The sequence below is a fragment of the Nicotiana tomentosiformis genome, chromosome 1 (assembly GCF_000390325.3).
Source record: "Nicotiana tomentosiformis chromosome 1, ASM39032v3, whole genome shotgun sequence".
Lineage (NCBI taxonomy): Eukaryota > Viridiplantae > Streptophyta > Magnoliopsida > Solanales > Solanaceae > Nicotiana > Nicotiana tomentosiformis.
In genome coordinates this window covers 90,827,849-90,843,718 of record NC_090812.1, presented here as the reverse complement: position 1 = coordinate 90,843,718, position 15,870 = coordinate 90,827,849, and the positions used below count along the sequence as shown (strand labels likewise).

Below are 15,870 nucleotides of genomic sequence, written 5' to 3'. Positions count from 1 at the left end.
CCTGCTGGACATCTTCCTCTGTAAGTTGTGAAATTAGAGCCTTATACTAACAAATGCTGCCAACTCCCATGAGCTTAAACTGATTTGAGATTATAAGAGATAATCTCATGAACTTGTCCGTTGTGGTCTTAATTCCGCTATCTCAACAACAACAACATCAACCCAGTATAATCCCACTAGTAAGGTCTGGGGAGGGTAGTGTGTACGCAGACCTTACCCCTACCCTGGAATAGAGAGGTTGTTTCCGATAGACCCTCGGCTCCCTCCTTCCAAGAACTCCCCACCTTGCTCTTGGGGTGACTCGAACTCACAACCTCTTGGCTGGAAGTGGAGGGTGCTCACCACTAGAGCAACCCATTCTTGTCAATTCCGCTATCTCAATGGCTAAAAAATATTTTTTTGAAGAGAAAAACATGCACTAATCCCTCCATGGCGTTGTTTGTCAATAACCAATATCCGCTCATAATGTCTTTGATACCAAAATTCTCAACTTTTCTCGATATCCAACTCTCTAACTCATGCATACGCATATGAAATGATATAATAAAGACGCACCAGGACATAATAATAACATGCGAATGAATATTTACATGAAAAGGAAATGGCTATGGCTAATCATATATTTCAACTATTCATAACAGTTCAATATGCTTATTTAACATTCTTAAGTGTGATCATGATATCAACAAGAGCAAAGTAAGCCAATAGCCATTAAATCATAAATCTAAGTAAGACAATTGTATGACTACGGCAAATTTAGAAAGCCCAACACAATGAAAGAAATGAGAAAATGACCTCGTATAGCCCCTCAAAATTTTAATAGCTCATGCTTTTCTCCATTGATCTGAAATGTCCTTCCGGCCCAAACATATTACATCTAATAGCCCGAAATATCTATTTTGTATATTTTTTGTATAGTGACAGTCTATTTAGTATATTTTTGTATAATGACAGTCTATTGTATATAAATTGTATAGTGACAATCTATTTTGTATAGTAAAGATTATGCATTTTTCAAATTAATGACGCAACCATGTTTTGCACACGTTGATGCTCCACCATAGAGTTCAACTAATTTAATGTATGTTATTTTCATACTCGACTCCTCTATTTAGGGCATTTCTTGAAAGAAAATGATACCAAACGCCACACTTGCATTTTAGCGATTGACAGTTCTTTTTTTTTTCTTTTTCATAAAGTATTTTCGCCATGCAAAGATATATATATATATATATATATATATATATATATATATATATATATATATATATATACACACACACTTTGGAAAGAAGGCATGCTCGTGATAGTGAAGGGTAAATTTCACAATTGGTCATATAATTATGATTTTTTTTTATTAAAGTCGTACAACTATATTTTTTCACATAAAAATCATAAAAACTACTAATAACTCATAAAAATACATAATGACCGAAAAATATAACTTTTCGATAGCTTTTTTATTTATTTTTCAGTCTAACAAATAATAACCAAATTAAAATAGGAATGATCCAACCTAATATAAATTGAAATAATACTAATTGAATCCTTCCCTCAAAATACACATAACTTCTATTTTTGGAGTATTTTGCTTTTTAAAGTTTTAATTATTTATCTCACTTATAATATGGGCACATATTGAACTCATATAGGAAAAGGCAAAAAGGAACATTTATGACAAAAGTTTTATTTTTATATTCTTCACAAGTATGTAATAAAATATTAATATCTAAATAGCATAAAAGCCAAAAAAGAATTAAATAATGAATGACTCCCTTTGAATAAATTAAAAGCCATCTTAGAAGCCATCTCCCTTTGTGTTTCCATGATAGTTGGATTTGTCAATTTCGGTGGCTAACCACTAGAATTAATTTTGAATTATAAAATGTATATTATAATTTGTGGCTACCGATTGTTATTAGTTTTTTCCGGATGGCTAGAAGTAATTATAGCTCGAAAGAAATCTGTCATATCAAAATCAACAAGTCATAACAGTATCATGGTCTCTAATCATGATTAGGATTCATCACGTAGTCATAGCATCAAGAAAACATGGATGAACAATTCACATAGTCCAAATGAGACATATTATAAGCCTAACTCTATCTGGTTGAAGTCACAACCTAGCTACACATATACGCTCGTCACCTCGTATATACGTGGCGTCTAAATCAAGTAATAAGTAGCAGATAAATAACTTGTGGGGAGAATTCCCGCTTACAAAGATATACAAGAGACTCACCTTTTTTCGGGCTAGCTTTAACCTTCAAATACAATTTTCCTTTAAAAAGTACCTACGAACGGCTCTAATCTAGCCAAATAATACTCAATGATGTCAAATAATGCTTTAGGAATCAACCATATATCAAAAAGCTTTGATCTTTATTTAATTTAGAAAAGGAATTGTTACACAAATAGCTGGCCAAATTTAATCTTTACCTTTTCTAGCCAGTATACACAAATTATACATTGCTTATACATAGTTATACATATATTTTACATGAATTATAGATATATTATACATATGTCGGCTATTTTAAGTTTAAGAGATTAGGTGAGCGGTTATTTGGGTTAATCCTCCTTTAGAAAAATCAATAAAAAGTCAACCTCGGGCCCACACGCCCGGAGAATATTAAATATAATTTTTCATAAGAAAATATTACTTGAAAAATACACACACAAAGAAGAATATAAATGATATTATTTTATGAACATGTTAACACATTGGATATTCATATATTCAAGTCTATCCAAATTCTACTACTATATCTTGAATTACAATTTTATTTTTTAAGTACTTGAAGAAATTGGAAAAAAAATCAGGATAAAATTCACATTTAAAATATTTAAAAATATTTATCATATTTTTATTTTCTTCATGAAATAGTAGATAATATTATTATATAAACCCACCAAGTGATCAATAATGGTGCAATAATATGAAAATATATCACTAGTTATATAATTAATAGGTTAAAAGTTGCGTGATTTGATAGATATGTATCCCTTGGAGAACATTTTGGCCGACCAAGAAATCTTGCTATGGTGTACAATTCCATTTGTATATTGTTAGTAACAATTATCACCGTTTGTGAGATTGCTGAAATTTGCTAGTATACTTAATAGTTTTTAATAAAGAAGATGTTGGTGATGGAGTTACGGGCATTAGTTTTTTTTAAGACGTGAATTTTAGGGTTGGGTGTTTTCTAGGAATAAAGTTAATTACTTGTATCTTGAAATTTAAATGTTAAATTAATTTTTAGGCATTTTGCCGCTTGGATAGCTATGCAGATTTTCATGTTGATAGTTATAAAATTACATCCAACTTCCAATAACTTAGCAACAAAAATCATTAAAAAAAAAAAAAAACTTCAACGTCTAATGTAACTAGAAATGCCACATTTAACAATCATATTAGAAAATTAACCACACTAATTTTAAACTAACTAATTTTATTATATTATTTATTTATCTTATCCTAATATTGTTAATTGTCTTGAGCAATTTCAAGTGACTTATTATTATACGGCCACTTGGCTTAATGTGGATACTTGAAAGAAGAAATCGCATAAATAATTATTCGCATAGGAGAGCATGGATAAGAATCAATTATGAAGGTAGTTTAGAATTGTTGTTCCAAACCCACGTTTGGAAAGACATTAGTCGTGGGGTTGATTTTCGGGTGATTTATTTTTTCTTCCTTATTTCTTGTTTCTATGTAAGAAAATATTAAGTATATAAATTAATTACAAACTGCAGCACAAAAAAATGTGAGCGAAAATATTAATTTATTTTTGCATTGAAAGGTTTAATAAATAAATCAAGAATGGCCAAATAAACGTGGGAGGAAGTGTTATTTTTTCTTAAATGTGGGGAAAATATTAATTTTTTAAAATTTGCATGTTTTAATTTTTTGTTTTAATTTTCTATCTTCTATTTTAAAATAATTTTGAAACTTCTGTTGAAGTTTTGTCCTAAAAATTGTTATAGTGATGACACTTGGCACATAATTTATTGAAATAATATCGAATCTTTGTCTACTATTCAAAATTCTTCAATTGTCTAAATTTATCAATAATATTTTTGTGCTATTGTTTAAGTTATTTTTTCAAATTAATTCAAATTATAAATATTTAACATTATATTTATTTCCTCTTTTCGTATATTTTTTTCTACTGCTATATTTGATTAGTTTTTTCATTTAGTATTTTACTTATAATTTAAATACCCATATTTTTTTATTAAATTATAATTTTGAATTCATTAAAATTGTAAAAAGAGAAGTCTTTTATTATTCATATTCGTTAATTTGTCTAAATTTATAAATAATACTTGTGTATGTTATTTACCGACTTTATAATTTTTTGCTTAAAATTTTTTTCATGAATAATTATAAAATTTATCAAGTCTTCTCCTTTAACGGTCTCCATTTGTTGGCTTTTGCCCATTAACCGTAAACCCTCTTAAAACGACAGACCTCTAATCCCTCTTATGAAAACTGGGAACAGAAAAGCTTCAAATTTGTTTTATATAACTCTATTTGAAATTGCTAAATTTTCGAAATGGTTACACTTTTTGGTTTATTTGACCAAACGCTTAAAGGGCTGTAAAATAGCTCATTTTTAAATAATATAAAAATAAATTTGACCATTTTCTCAATATTGGAATTCGAGTAGATGTCCTACTCTAGTCAAAGAAAAAATTCCGTGCTCCTACTCCACAGTTTAGGGAGTAATAAATAGTCTCCCTAACCAAAATTCTCTATTTTTCACGCTTAATTCAGACAATGATTCTTATTTTTTTCTTTTAAAAAAAAACTTTATGTATTTGATTTTTGTATCAAATTTAGATTAGAATTAAAAATCTTAAAAATTCAAAAGTACTTTAAAATGTTTGAGAGGGGTGAAAATAGGCTAATTACTCTCCAGGTATTAACAATTTCTGAAATATGACTGTGGAGCGTATATATAATTTGTTTAGCAAGAAAAACATTATGACCAGTTTAACTGTCTTTAAGTGTGCATATTTTAGCTGTGAAATATGTGAATCAAATTTAGACGATTGAAAACTAATAATTACCATTACATTGTTAAATACAAATAAAACCATAAGAGTCGAGGCATAGCTTCTGTATTCTTGTAAAGCAAAGTTAAGTTATATACTATTTTCAGCAAATTCAACTAACAGCGTTTTTATTGAAGACAGATATGCCTAAAATTACACAGTACATTTTTCAATCTTATTCTCTTAAAAGTTTCCTATTGCAACTCCATAGACCTCACATTTGTATATGTTCCCCTTTCAAAGTGTATTATTCAGAAAAAAATTTCCTCAGTTCCTGAAAAGCAGGAACAGAACTTCAGCAAGTTGTGCTGGAAGGACCATAAATCGATGTATGTCACTCATGATTTTGTGTAAAAATAGACTGCACTAAATGGAGGCATAGCCAATGCGATCACAAATAGAGCTGCAGGCACTGCCATTTAATTGCATTCCAAACCATGTTAGTCGGCTTTCTTGTTCTTAAGGACTTTCTGCCTCATTCTTGAACCTGCAGGACAAGTTACAGCGCGGAAGAAGGATCTCCATCATGACCCTGATCCACTTGCCCATTTTTCGTTACCATATTCGCCAAACTCATATTTCTCGTACACTTCAAGTAAGAGTTCCCTGCACGGCACAACAGCCCCGAGCTTTATGCAAGCAAGGAAAGCTCCAGAAAGCTTACGGTGAAGACTGTAAGCTTCCTCAGGCGGTGGTGTCAGCCTGTGCCTCAGCATCGTAGCGCCAAGATTTGAAATGCTTTGGGTAATATTGTTAGCTCGAAAATCATAGCCTCCAAGCTTTGAAAATGGCAACCCCACAACAAAACCTGCCTGGACATGTGTCTCCATCATTATTTCAGATTCTTCTCCTGTGAGGAAACCGAGCCTCTGAGACAACTTTATTATTGCTTCCCGGTCATTGTTTGCGCATGCAAAAACCTGGTTTAGCGATCAATCAGTATCTCAGATTAAACGATGTAGGAATATAAAAGTGTCTCAGCTAGGTCAAAAGATTCGTTGTCAATCATGCATACAACCTAAAAAAGTAAGCTAAAATCGCAACGGATCTCAGATTTACTGTTCGCCAGAGATGATTATGCTTTTACTAGAGAAAGGTATTGATAACGTATGACAATAAAGGAATGCTTCAGATATAATCTTTTAAGAAACTTGGCCAAAAATGCAACCTTCAAACGACAACAAACAACAGATCAGATAACGGATAAGACCACTACAACAAATTGACCACCACTTTATATGTAGATTTGATAGTTCCAAAGTGGAAAAGCATATAATTTGTCATTTAGCTGAACCATATAATTATTTCAAACTTCCCTTTGAGCTAGGTCCAGCGAAAAATTACTATAACTTGCATATAGAAGAATAATAAATTCCAGCGCAATTCAAGTAAGCAAAGACATCTTACCATTCTCAAATAATCATCCACAAAACTTTTGGGGTAGTCCCGAGCTGCTCCAAAGTCAATGAGATTGATTATTCTTGCAGACTCATCATAGAGGAAATTGCTCCAATTAGGATCGGTCTGCTCTAAACAAGTCAATGTTAGGGAAAAGAAAAAGGACAGCTTCTAAATTCTAGTATAATTGTAGTTGTAAAAAGAACTTAGTACAATCGTAACAGTGAGCAAAGATGATTATAATTTCGAAAACCATTGAGAAAGAAAAGTTTAAATTATTGAGGGAAAGTTTCCCAGTGTGCTTCTAAAGCTTGCAGTTGAACGGGAACCATGTAAGCTGAGATAGGGGTAATGTGAGGTTATGCTGCTCGGACTCTTAAAAAATGCTGCCGTTGCGCGTCCGATCCTCCAAAAATGCAAAAAGATTTGGAGGATCCGACACGCAACCGCGGCATTTTTTAAGAGTCCGAGCTAACATAGATGTGAGATCCGACACGCAACCGCGGCATTTTTTAAGAGTCCGAGCTAACATAGATGTGAGGCCATGCATGGCCTTACACCCTTGCTCAGTGGCCTGCTCTCTCAACACCATTGCTTAGTGTAGCATGGCATGGTTATATTTGTCAAGTAATGTACAAAGAGGAAGAATTCATAACCCAGGGACTGGGAGTAATATGAAAAACGTCAAGCCCGTGCAGGGCCTACAGGGACTTCCCTGGACCATTCTCTCAGCAACCTTTCCTACCGAAGAATGGGAGGATTATATCACTTGATGGAATATACAACAAGGAAATTGAACCCTTGGATCTTATGTAGTACTAACAGGATGGAAATGTTGTATAGTAATTACCAATTTACCTGCATGAAACGAAAAACAAACAACTCCATCAGAGTAAGCTCGAGCAATTTCCTTCCGACGTAGTTCCGAGTCTCTTGATCCAGTATCGCCACCTTGTCAATTGGAATTCCTACAAAAAATATTCAGAACAGTTATCAATTACAAAAATCAACTTCAAATAATCCCGACGAACCCAACGCCAAATACATCAGCTGATGAAAGGAAACCAACCGTAACATTAAATTTTGGTATTTTCCAAATGTTGGAAATGGATTGATTTAAAGAAGTTACCAGGGACAAGTTCTGAAGTCAGTACTCGTTTACTTGACAAATCATCTATGACCACTGGAACATAAAATCCCTTCGTGCCAGATAATAGAATGCCAAATCTTTTTTGATTCTGCGCTTCCAGCTCATAGTCGCATTCACGAGAGAGTTCTTCTTTGGCCACCTGAGGTTGAAGAATAAGACACATCTATTTCATTAAAGTAGCACCATAAAAAGCAAGGAGCCATGATTGTTTTCAAATATGTGTCTTTGGAGCAACGAGGGTGGCTGTTTCCCAAATGTGAACTGCAAACCAAATTGCACTTCGAACGGTGAAATTTCATCAAGAGAAGTAGCATTGCACAAGAAGTACCTCCACTTTAAGCTACTTTAACATATAACCTAAAGGGGAAGGGAAGGTGAATTTTCACTACCCTTAGTTAGCATTCATCAGCTACCTTTAGTTGTTAATTGGACACGAAAGGGAAATGAAAGTCAGTCACTTCTTCTCCCTCAACTTTCAGACTAGTCTTGAGCTGTCTCGCTTTAATTTTGATTCTCATACTTATACTTCATAACCAAACAAGTCAAATAGGTGTCACCATCCTCTTAAACTTCCACTCCATCCTCCTCTTTCAACTAAAGTGAACAATAAGTTAAACTCTAACAACTGCAGGTGACATGTCAAATGCACGAAATTCTACTGATAAACAGATATATTTACCTTCAAAACATTTTCAAGGTCCAGCTCATTAAGGCCAGTAGAACCACAGAAATAGGTCAATTAGCTTGCACTTATTCTAAATTGTAAGAACCACGGGTGAAATTCAAATACAGGGATTGCTATTTACATAAACGAATAGGTTTACCTTCATAGCATTTTCTAGGTACAGCCCTTCTGGTATTAGATTTGTGTAACCTAATAGAAGCTTCACATTATCAATATCACTCTCAATGCTATCAGCAACACCTGGGTACTGTATTTTCATAGCAACATCCATGCCATCCTTTGTAACAGCCCGATGGACCTGGAAATTGTTTAGAAGTAGTAAGTATGTGGCTAAATCTGCAAATAACTAGGCAAAATCTTAGATAACTAAACATTTTATATAATGAATAAGACCTTCAACCATAAGCATCAAATACCATTCTCTTTTATGCAATGAAACGACCATTCTTTTATTGAGAATGCAATACCGCCAGATCATGAATTTGTTTGTGTTATGCAAATAAGGATTCCCTAAGTCCTCGGAGCTTTAACAAAGGAATTCGGGAGTCCATGATATGTCTAAGAAATTCTATGTTGGCAAAAGAAGAAGCTAACGGTGTTCAATTGATTCTACGGACATCCCAGGTTTTAGTAAATAAAACAAATTAAAGTACCTTCCCTTGGCGGGTATAAGAACTGTATGCATTAAAACAATGCAATATCAACAACTATACCTTTTCCAAACTAATTGGGACGGTTGTGTGAATCCTCTATATCAATTCCACTCTTTAAGCATTAAAACAGTTCCTTGTTTTTTCATCAAAATGAGAGTAGTAACTCCAAAATATTTCATTTATTTTCTGGCAGTGTAATTTATCCTATTATTACTTTGCCTACTCTAATTTTAAAATGTTGTTCAATAATATCTTAGATAAACAAGTCTAATCTCAATGGCACAAATGAGATGTGTGAGTTAGGAAGATTTGGTCACTCATACAAATAGAAATCCAACACTTATTCAAGATAACAACAAACTTTTCCCTTATATCGAGAAAGCTAGAAGTAGACATAGCACTTTAAGATGTTCTTACACAAAAATATAAATATTGCTGAAACTGGATCTTATGGATTTTAAGGATTTAAAAGCAAAGTTAAAACTGATTATATTATTTAGTATATTATAAAACTTATTTGCAATTAAACTAGACAAATTAATATTAGAATGACTAAAGTTAACACAAAAATTACTCGACTGTTGCTAATCCTAGACTGAAGAAACACAATGAGTTTACCGGTATTTCTCTAAATGAATTGTATGGGGGATATATCGAGGAGGGGGGAAAACATTATGAGGATAATGGGGACATTTCATACTAGCAAGATGATAGTAAGCAGTGTTTGCAGTATAAAGTAGCCCGAAGCGCAACTAAGAAACAAGAGAACAAAATGGTGGTTTAGTTGAAACTAGATCACCTGTCCAATACTTGCTGCTGCCATCGGCTCATAATCGAAACTCTTCAACTTCGATGACCAATCTTGACCTAATTCACTGCCCAACACTTGATTAAGCTGACTCCTCGGCATAACATCTGCACCTTGACGGACAACGTCCAAAGCAGCTAAGATCTACAAGCATATGAGATAATTCATACCAAAAGCAAACAAAGTTGATAAAAATTAATGGGTGGAAATCCACAACCTCGTCAAAAGTGGATAGGTCCCTTGCATAGGGTAAGTAAAACAGAAAAAGAAAGACAAAGGGTCTTTCTCACACTTTACACTAAATTGTAACTCTAACAGCATTAAACTTTATATTCTCTTTTACTTTTGAGAGGATAATGTTAAAATTCTCCCTCCCAACCATGACCACTACCCTCCCCCCCCCCCCCCACAAACCCAAAAAGAAAAGGAAAGATAAAGAGGACATTTTGAAAGAAAATTAAACTCACATCAAACTGACTCAAATTGTACCACTTTGGTAACCACTGGCATCTTATTTTTTCTCAACAGTTCACAAAATAATGATTATGAGTTAACATAGTAGGATAGGTAAATGTAATTTTAATAAACTACAGGGGAAGGCTCTCTGATAATTATAATAAAAACAAAGTAGCTTTACTGTTTCCTATTGTGTGTCTGTTTGCAGACCAGGAGACACCAAAAATCTTTTTGACCTAAATGGCATTACGTGCAAGACATATTCTGGAAGGCTTGCCATTTGATGAAGTATCACCTAATAGTCCATACTCTCCTATACACAAGATCAAATCAAATCAAATTGTTAGCTAAATTTTACTTTTTGGTGTAAAGAAGTTCATGAAAATGATACTGAATCCATTTTAGATCTCATAGGTGCCCTACTGGAATAGGCTAGGGCCATTTTTTGGGCATCTATCTTTGCTTATGATATCCGGTATCCCTTTGTACATTCTTCTCTGCACTATCGTATTGCTATGTTATAATATAGTAGCTTCTCTCAAAGAAGGTTAGTCCATACTCTCCTTTAGCCAATAACTGCAATTCCTAAACACCAGTTGTCTATTAAAATGAAATTGGCACAACTAGCCTATAAACACATGGCCCATTCAAAAGAACTGTAGACAAGTTACAAGGCAAGCAAACAAATGGTATGTTCAAAGCTAAATCCTTCTACCAGGTCTTTCTGAAAAGGACACGTTAAGCTTTAACATAAAATGATTTGGATTATGAGCGTACCAATGGAAATTCTTTCTTTCTTTAAGGACATGAAATCTAATTTACTATATGAAAAGCTTGTGCAAAAGACGATGAGTCCATAAAAGTTGGTGCTATATGTGCAATTGAAGCCTCAGGGGGTTCCCTAATGAGGAGGATAGACTGAAATGGAAGGAACAAAGTGGATGCCTATACACTGTCAAGTGTCAAGTCATAATACAGTTTTTTTTTGTGATAAGGAGATTTATCAAATCATATTACAGAGGCTACGAGAAAAAAGCAACAGATCAGGTCATGGCCATGGAAACAAATATAGAAATCCAAAACTCCATGTAAAGTATCTTGTTTTACACGGTTAATTGCTAAAGAGGCAGCCTTGACCCAGGATAATTTGAAAAAAAAGAGGATTCATACTTTGCAGTAGGTGTTACCTGGGTGGAACAAAGGCAGAAACCATAAGTCATCTTTTATTTTTCACTGTCCAGTTACTGATCAGATTTGGCAGCTTTTTGGAACTTTTTTGGTATTAAATGGACCGTGCCTGGTAATACGGCTGTTTTTTCTTAAGTTGGAGCAGTGTTGGTACAAACAGGACCAGGAAAAAGAGTTGGAACGCAATACCAGCCTGCATCTGGTGGACTGTTTGGAAAGAGAGGAATAAGAGGTGTTATGAGGTAGCTACAATTCCACTCCGAAGATCAAAGCTAAATTATATTTTTGTTTTACTTTTGGTGTAGATTGGAACTTGTAAATGAAGGTGAATATGTTTTAAAGCTTTTAGAATCCTTACATGTTAGGAAGGGCCGATTTTTGCTTTATACTTTTGCTATGTTGTGTAGATTTCCAGTATAATTTTTGTGCTGCTTTTAGTAAACTTTACCATTTCCAGAGGAAAAGAAAAAAAGAAGCTGGAATTTCATATACGGGCGAAGGAAGAGCAGAGCAAGCATAATCATTTGTGCTGCAGCACTTTGGACAATCAGGTGTCACCATAGGAGACCAATACTTGAGCTCTTCAGGGCAAAGAGAATAAATTCATTCAATATTCAGAATATCTAGCTTTTTTTTCTTTGTATATATTTGGAGGAGATTAAGATGTTCAACTCTATAGATAATTGGACTAGTCTCTTGGAAATTAACAGTCTTGTACATATTGTATATAGAACTGGTGACCTTTTGTCAATAAAAATTTACTTATCAAAAAGAACTACTCCCTCCAAATAAACATGTTCATATAATTTTCACATCTTCCAAGAATTTAAATTAAAATATATTTAACAATTACCTAATTGATTATGTGCATGCCAATCCTAGTTAATCAACCAAGTCAAAAATATATTTGACATCCTAAGTGTACATACAAATATCACGAATTATCTAATGCACAACATTGTAAGTTAACCGGATTATTAACTAAATGCAATTCACCCTAAGTGTTCGGCAAATAGATAAAGTGATAAACATCAAAGCAAGCAAGCAAATGAATATTTTGATGTGATGTTTACACTATCAGATCAACTCTTTAACTATTACTTTAGTAATTTCTTCTAAAATACAAGTATAATATACAAATCAGATTAAAACTTCAAAATCCATCTGCATTTAAAACTATGACATGCCAAAATGCGATGGAGGGAGTACAAGGGAAAATAACTCCAAGGCGTATTTTGGAACTCAAAATATTTACCGGAGCTGGAATCACAGATTCATCTTGGATGCTTAACATCTGCCCCAATTTTAAAGCTGCTCCACGCATTCTACATAATGCAAGAGCCAGACGTTCTGCATTTTTCTCAGATAGATAGGGGGATAGAGCAGATTGTTTCCCTTGCAAGTTTGGTGTACCAAAAACAAGCCTCTTGGCAGATTCTTGAAGTGTACCCCAAGCAAGACCAGCTCCAAGGCCCGCAAACCTTCAAAATTAAAGTTAAAGTTCAAGTGAAGAGTCCAAGTCATGTGAACAGAGAAAGTGATGTTCATGATATGAGCAACTTCTGGTGCATCTTGGTTCTTTACATGCAAAAGGTTAATTAAAACAGATAATTGCTAGCAAAAACAAAAAAGCCTGAAATACCCAGCTTAGTTGAAAATTTTGATATACAAGAGAGAGTGGTCATTCAACCTAGCTCTGCGGATGCATATTTTTCCAGTCCATTAAGAATTAGGGATTGAGGCATAGTTGTTAATTCTTCCTTTAAGAAACAAACCTTCAATAACTTAATATGATAACAATGCATGAGACTCACATAACGCACCAACAAGAGTACAACCTCTTAGGTCCTCAAATCTATACCAGGTCATTAGCATAAGTCTCCAATGAAGCAAATATCTCTAAAAGCCTTAACTTTGGAATGGGACCTCAAGTTTCCAGCTCAAGAAAGGAAAGAGGAAACCAGTGGAGTAATATATTGAATAAATAAGAGACAGATCTTTTTAAGCGTATGATCTATATTTTTCCAAAAATCTAGCATTAGAAAGACCTGGAAAGCCTAAAAATATTAATGCAGTAGCAGCAAGCAAAATCTTCAGACTCCATGATTTAGTTCACAAGAAATAAAAAGGGCTACACCTATGATGAAACATTCTTGCATGTACTCTGACAAGTTACACATGCAATTGTCTGAAAATCCTGGCCAATATAGTATACCTTAATTCTAGCTAATAAATTAGTCTGGAATCGACAACAAACAACAACATAAACCTCCAAGTACACCAACACAATGGAAACTAGTAACAAGCATCATGTAAATGTATTAAGAAATCTACTAAATATTGTGTTAAGAAATCTTCTAAATATTTTTTTTTTGATAAGGTAAATTGTATTAATCAAAAGGGAGAGAACTCCCGTATACACGAAGTATACCAAAAAACGTAGAGAATTTACATTAGATTAAGAAATCTTCTAAATATGTATGAAAACTATATTCAACACCCAATTACTGGCACTTGAGGTCTCTGTCCTATAATTCAGAACCCATTAAGTTCAAATCCTGAATCCGCCCCTACTCATGGAACTTCAAATTCCACTAAACAGAACATAATAAACGGCAAGAGATTGTACAAAATATAATTACCCAAGCGCTCTAGAGAAAGAAGTGGACGGCACTTTCCTCTCCCGGGGCTTCCTCTGCCTCTTAATGACCGGCTGTGGAGTAGTAGGGCTCACTGCCTCGGCAGCATTACTTTCAGAAGAGAATGATAAATCTTTCTGAGGATCAACCTCGCAGGATGTCCCAGCAGCAGCTTGAGGCGGAGACTCTACATATTCACAAAATTCAGCTGCAGAAACTTCGGTCGGCGCTAAATCGCGTTCAATTTGGGGCACAATCTCGGACTCGGAAGTGAACGTACTAGAACTAGAGGCGCTAGGTTTCTCATCAGGTTGAGGAGGTCGAGGGCGAGAATCATCAGTAAAGTAAACGACACTTTGTTTATTCGAATTAGCAGAATTTGAATTGATCTCCTTGTCGATTTGCCGAACTTTGCCCTTGGTGAGACCTGTTAAGTCGGTGGCGGAGAGAAGGGTCTTCTTAAGTAACGATTGCAAGTTGTTACCGCCGTCACTTCGCAGTTGCCGGTTAACAGCCTCTTTGGCAACCAAAGACAAACCATCTGCTACCTTCGCTATGTCTTTCAGGTATGCCATATATGAACGTAAATGTGTTCAATTCGGTTAACGCTTTGCGAAATGCAGCAAAAATCAAAGGGATAAAGGGATCGGAAAAGTATTATGTGCAGTATGTACATGGGCGATAGGAGAAAGGAAAAGAGAATAGAATTTCAGTCGTGCGGCCATATAACGGTTAACGATTGTGCAGGGAATGCCACAAATCAGGCCATACCTAAGCCGCCGCCAGCGCAAACTGAAAATAAAAAGGTCGTTTGGACACAAAACGCAAAAGTGTAGTGATTTTAGCATACATTATTTTCTTGTTTGGACATATTTTCTTTTGTTCCATCCTTGAAGTAGCTCAATTTTAAGATTAAATAAAAAATATTAAGCTTAAATTATCTAAAAAACAATAATTAGTAGCTCAATTTTGTTTGCATCCAACTAAAATAATTAGTATCATATCCGCAAAATAAGGTATTTATTGATGAAACACCTCCTAAATGTTAGCATCAATGGTATCTGAGGTCATGATTTTTAAGATACCACAATTTGTGGTAATTAACATCAACGACAACAAACTCAGTATAATTACACAAGTGAGTAAGATAGTGAGTATGCAGATCTCATCCCTACTTTATGAAGATAGAGAAGTTATTTCTGATATATCCTCGACTCAAAGAAAGCATAAAAAAGAAGTACGGTAGTGGAGAAGCGATGAAAAAGAAGCTAGTGAATTTCAAAAATTGTCATATAACTATAATATTTTTTACCAAAGTCATATAACTATGTTTTTTCGCACAAAAATCATAAAATTTTTACTAACTCACACAAAAATCATAGTAACAGAAAATACAACTTTTCAGTAGTATTTTCTTATTTCATAATTTTCTTATTTTTTTAGTTTCAATGTAATAAATAATAATCCAATTAAAATATGACCCAACCCGACCTGACCCCCTCTCTCCTGACCCAAAAGCCATATATCTAAATTAAAATAATACTAAAAGTAAATCCTTCAAAACACGATATTATTATCTTTTATTTTTCTTTTCAAGATATATATTCATTCAAAATTGATACCATTTTTGTTTTAAGTGCTCTCTAAATATACCTTTATTTTTGGGGGTCAGAATCTCATGCATTCCAAATGTGAAGGGAGAATTCACTTTTAGTATTATTTTAATTTATGTAAATGGGTACCGGGTCAGCTTGGGTTGGATCATTCCTATCTTAAGGGGAAAATACAAAATTAACTCGTTGACTGATTCGCTAGCCAAAAATATATAG

The 15,870-nt window shown here is 33.9% G+C and overlaps 1 protein-coding gene across 2 annotated transcripts; it reads right to left on the bottom strand.

Moving 5' to 3' along the window:
- Positions 1-5,052: 5,052 nt before the first annotated feature.
- Positions 5,053-14,894, bottom strand: LOC104114062 (protein ABC transporter 1, mitochondrial). 2 transcript variants are annotated; one of them, XM_070187450.1, is made up of 9 exons: positions 14,382-14,894; positions 14,045-14,351; positions 12,658-12,883; positions 9,750-9,902; positions 8,437-8,595; positions 7,592-7,751; positions 7,321-7,430; positions 6,472-6,588; positions 5,053-5,984 (listed from the first exon to the last, which is right to left on the bottom strand). In XM_070187450.1, exons 1-9 carry the CDS (start codon positions 14,614-14,616, stop codon positions 5,589-5,591), a joined length of 1,863 nt encoding a protein of 620 aa, XP_070043551.1. In that variant the 5' UTR covers positions 14,617-14,894; the 3' UTR covers positions 5,053-5,588. The 2 variants fall into 2 exon arrangements, with proteins under 2 accessions (XP_070043551.1, XP_009622705.1); XM_009624410.4 differs by having other exon boundaries at positions 14,045-14,893.
- Positions 14,895-15,870: the final 976 nt, after the last annotated feature.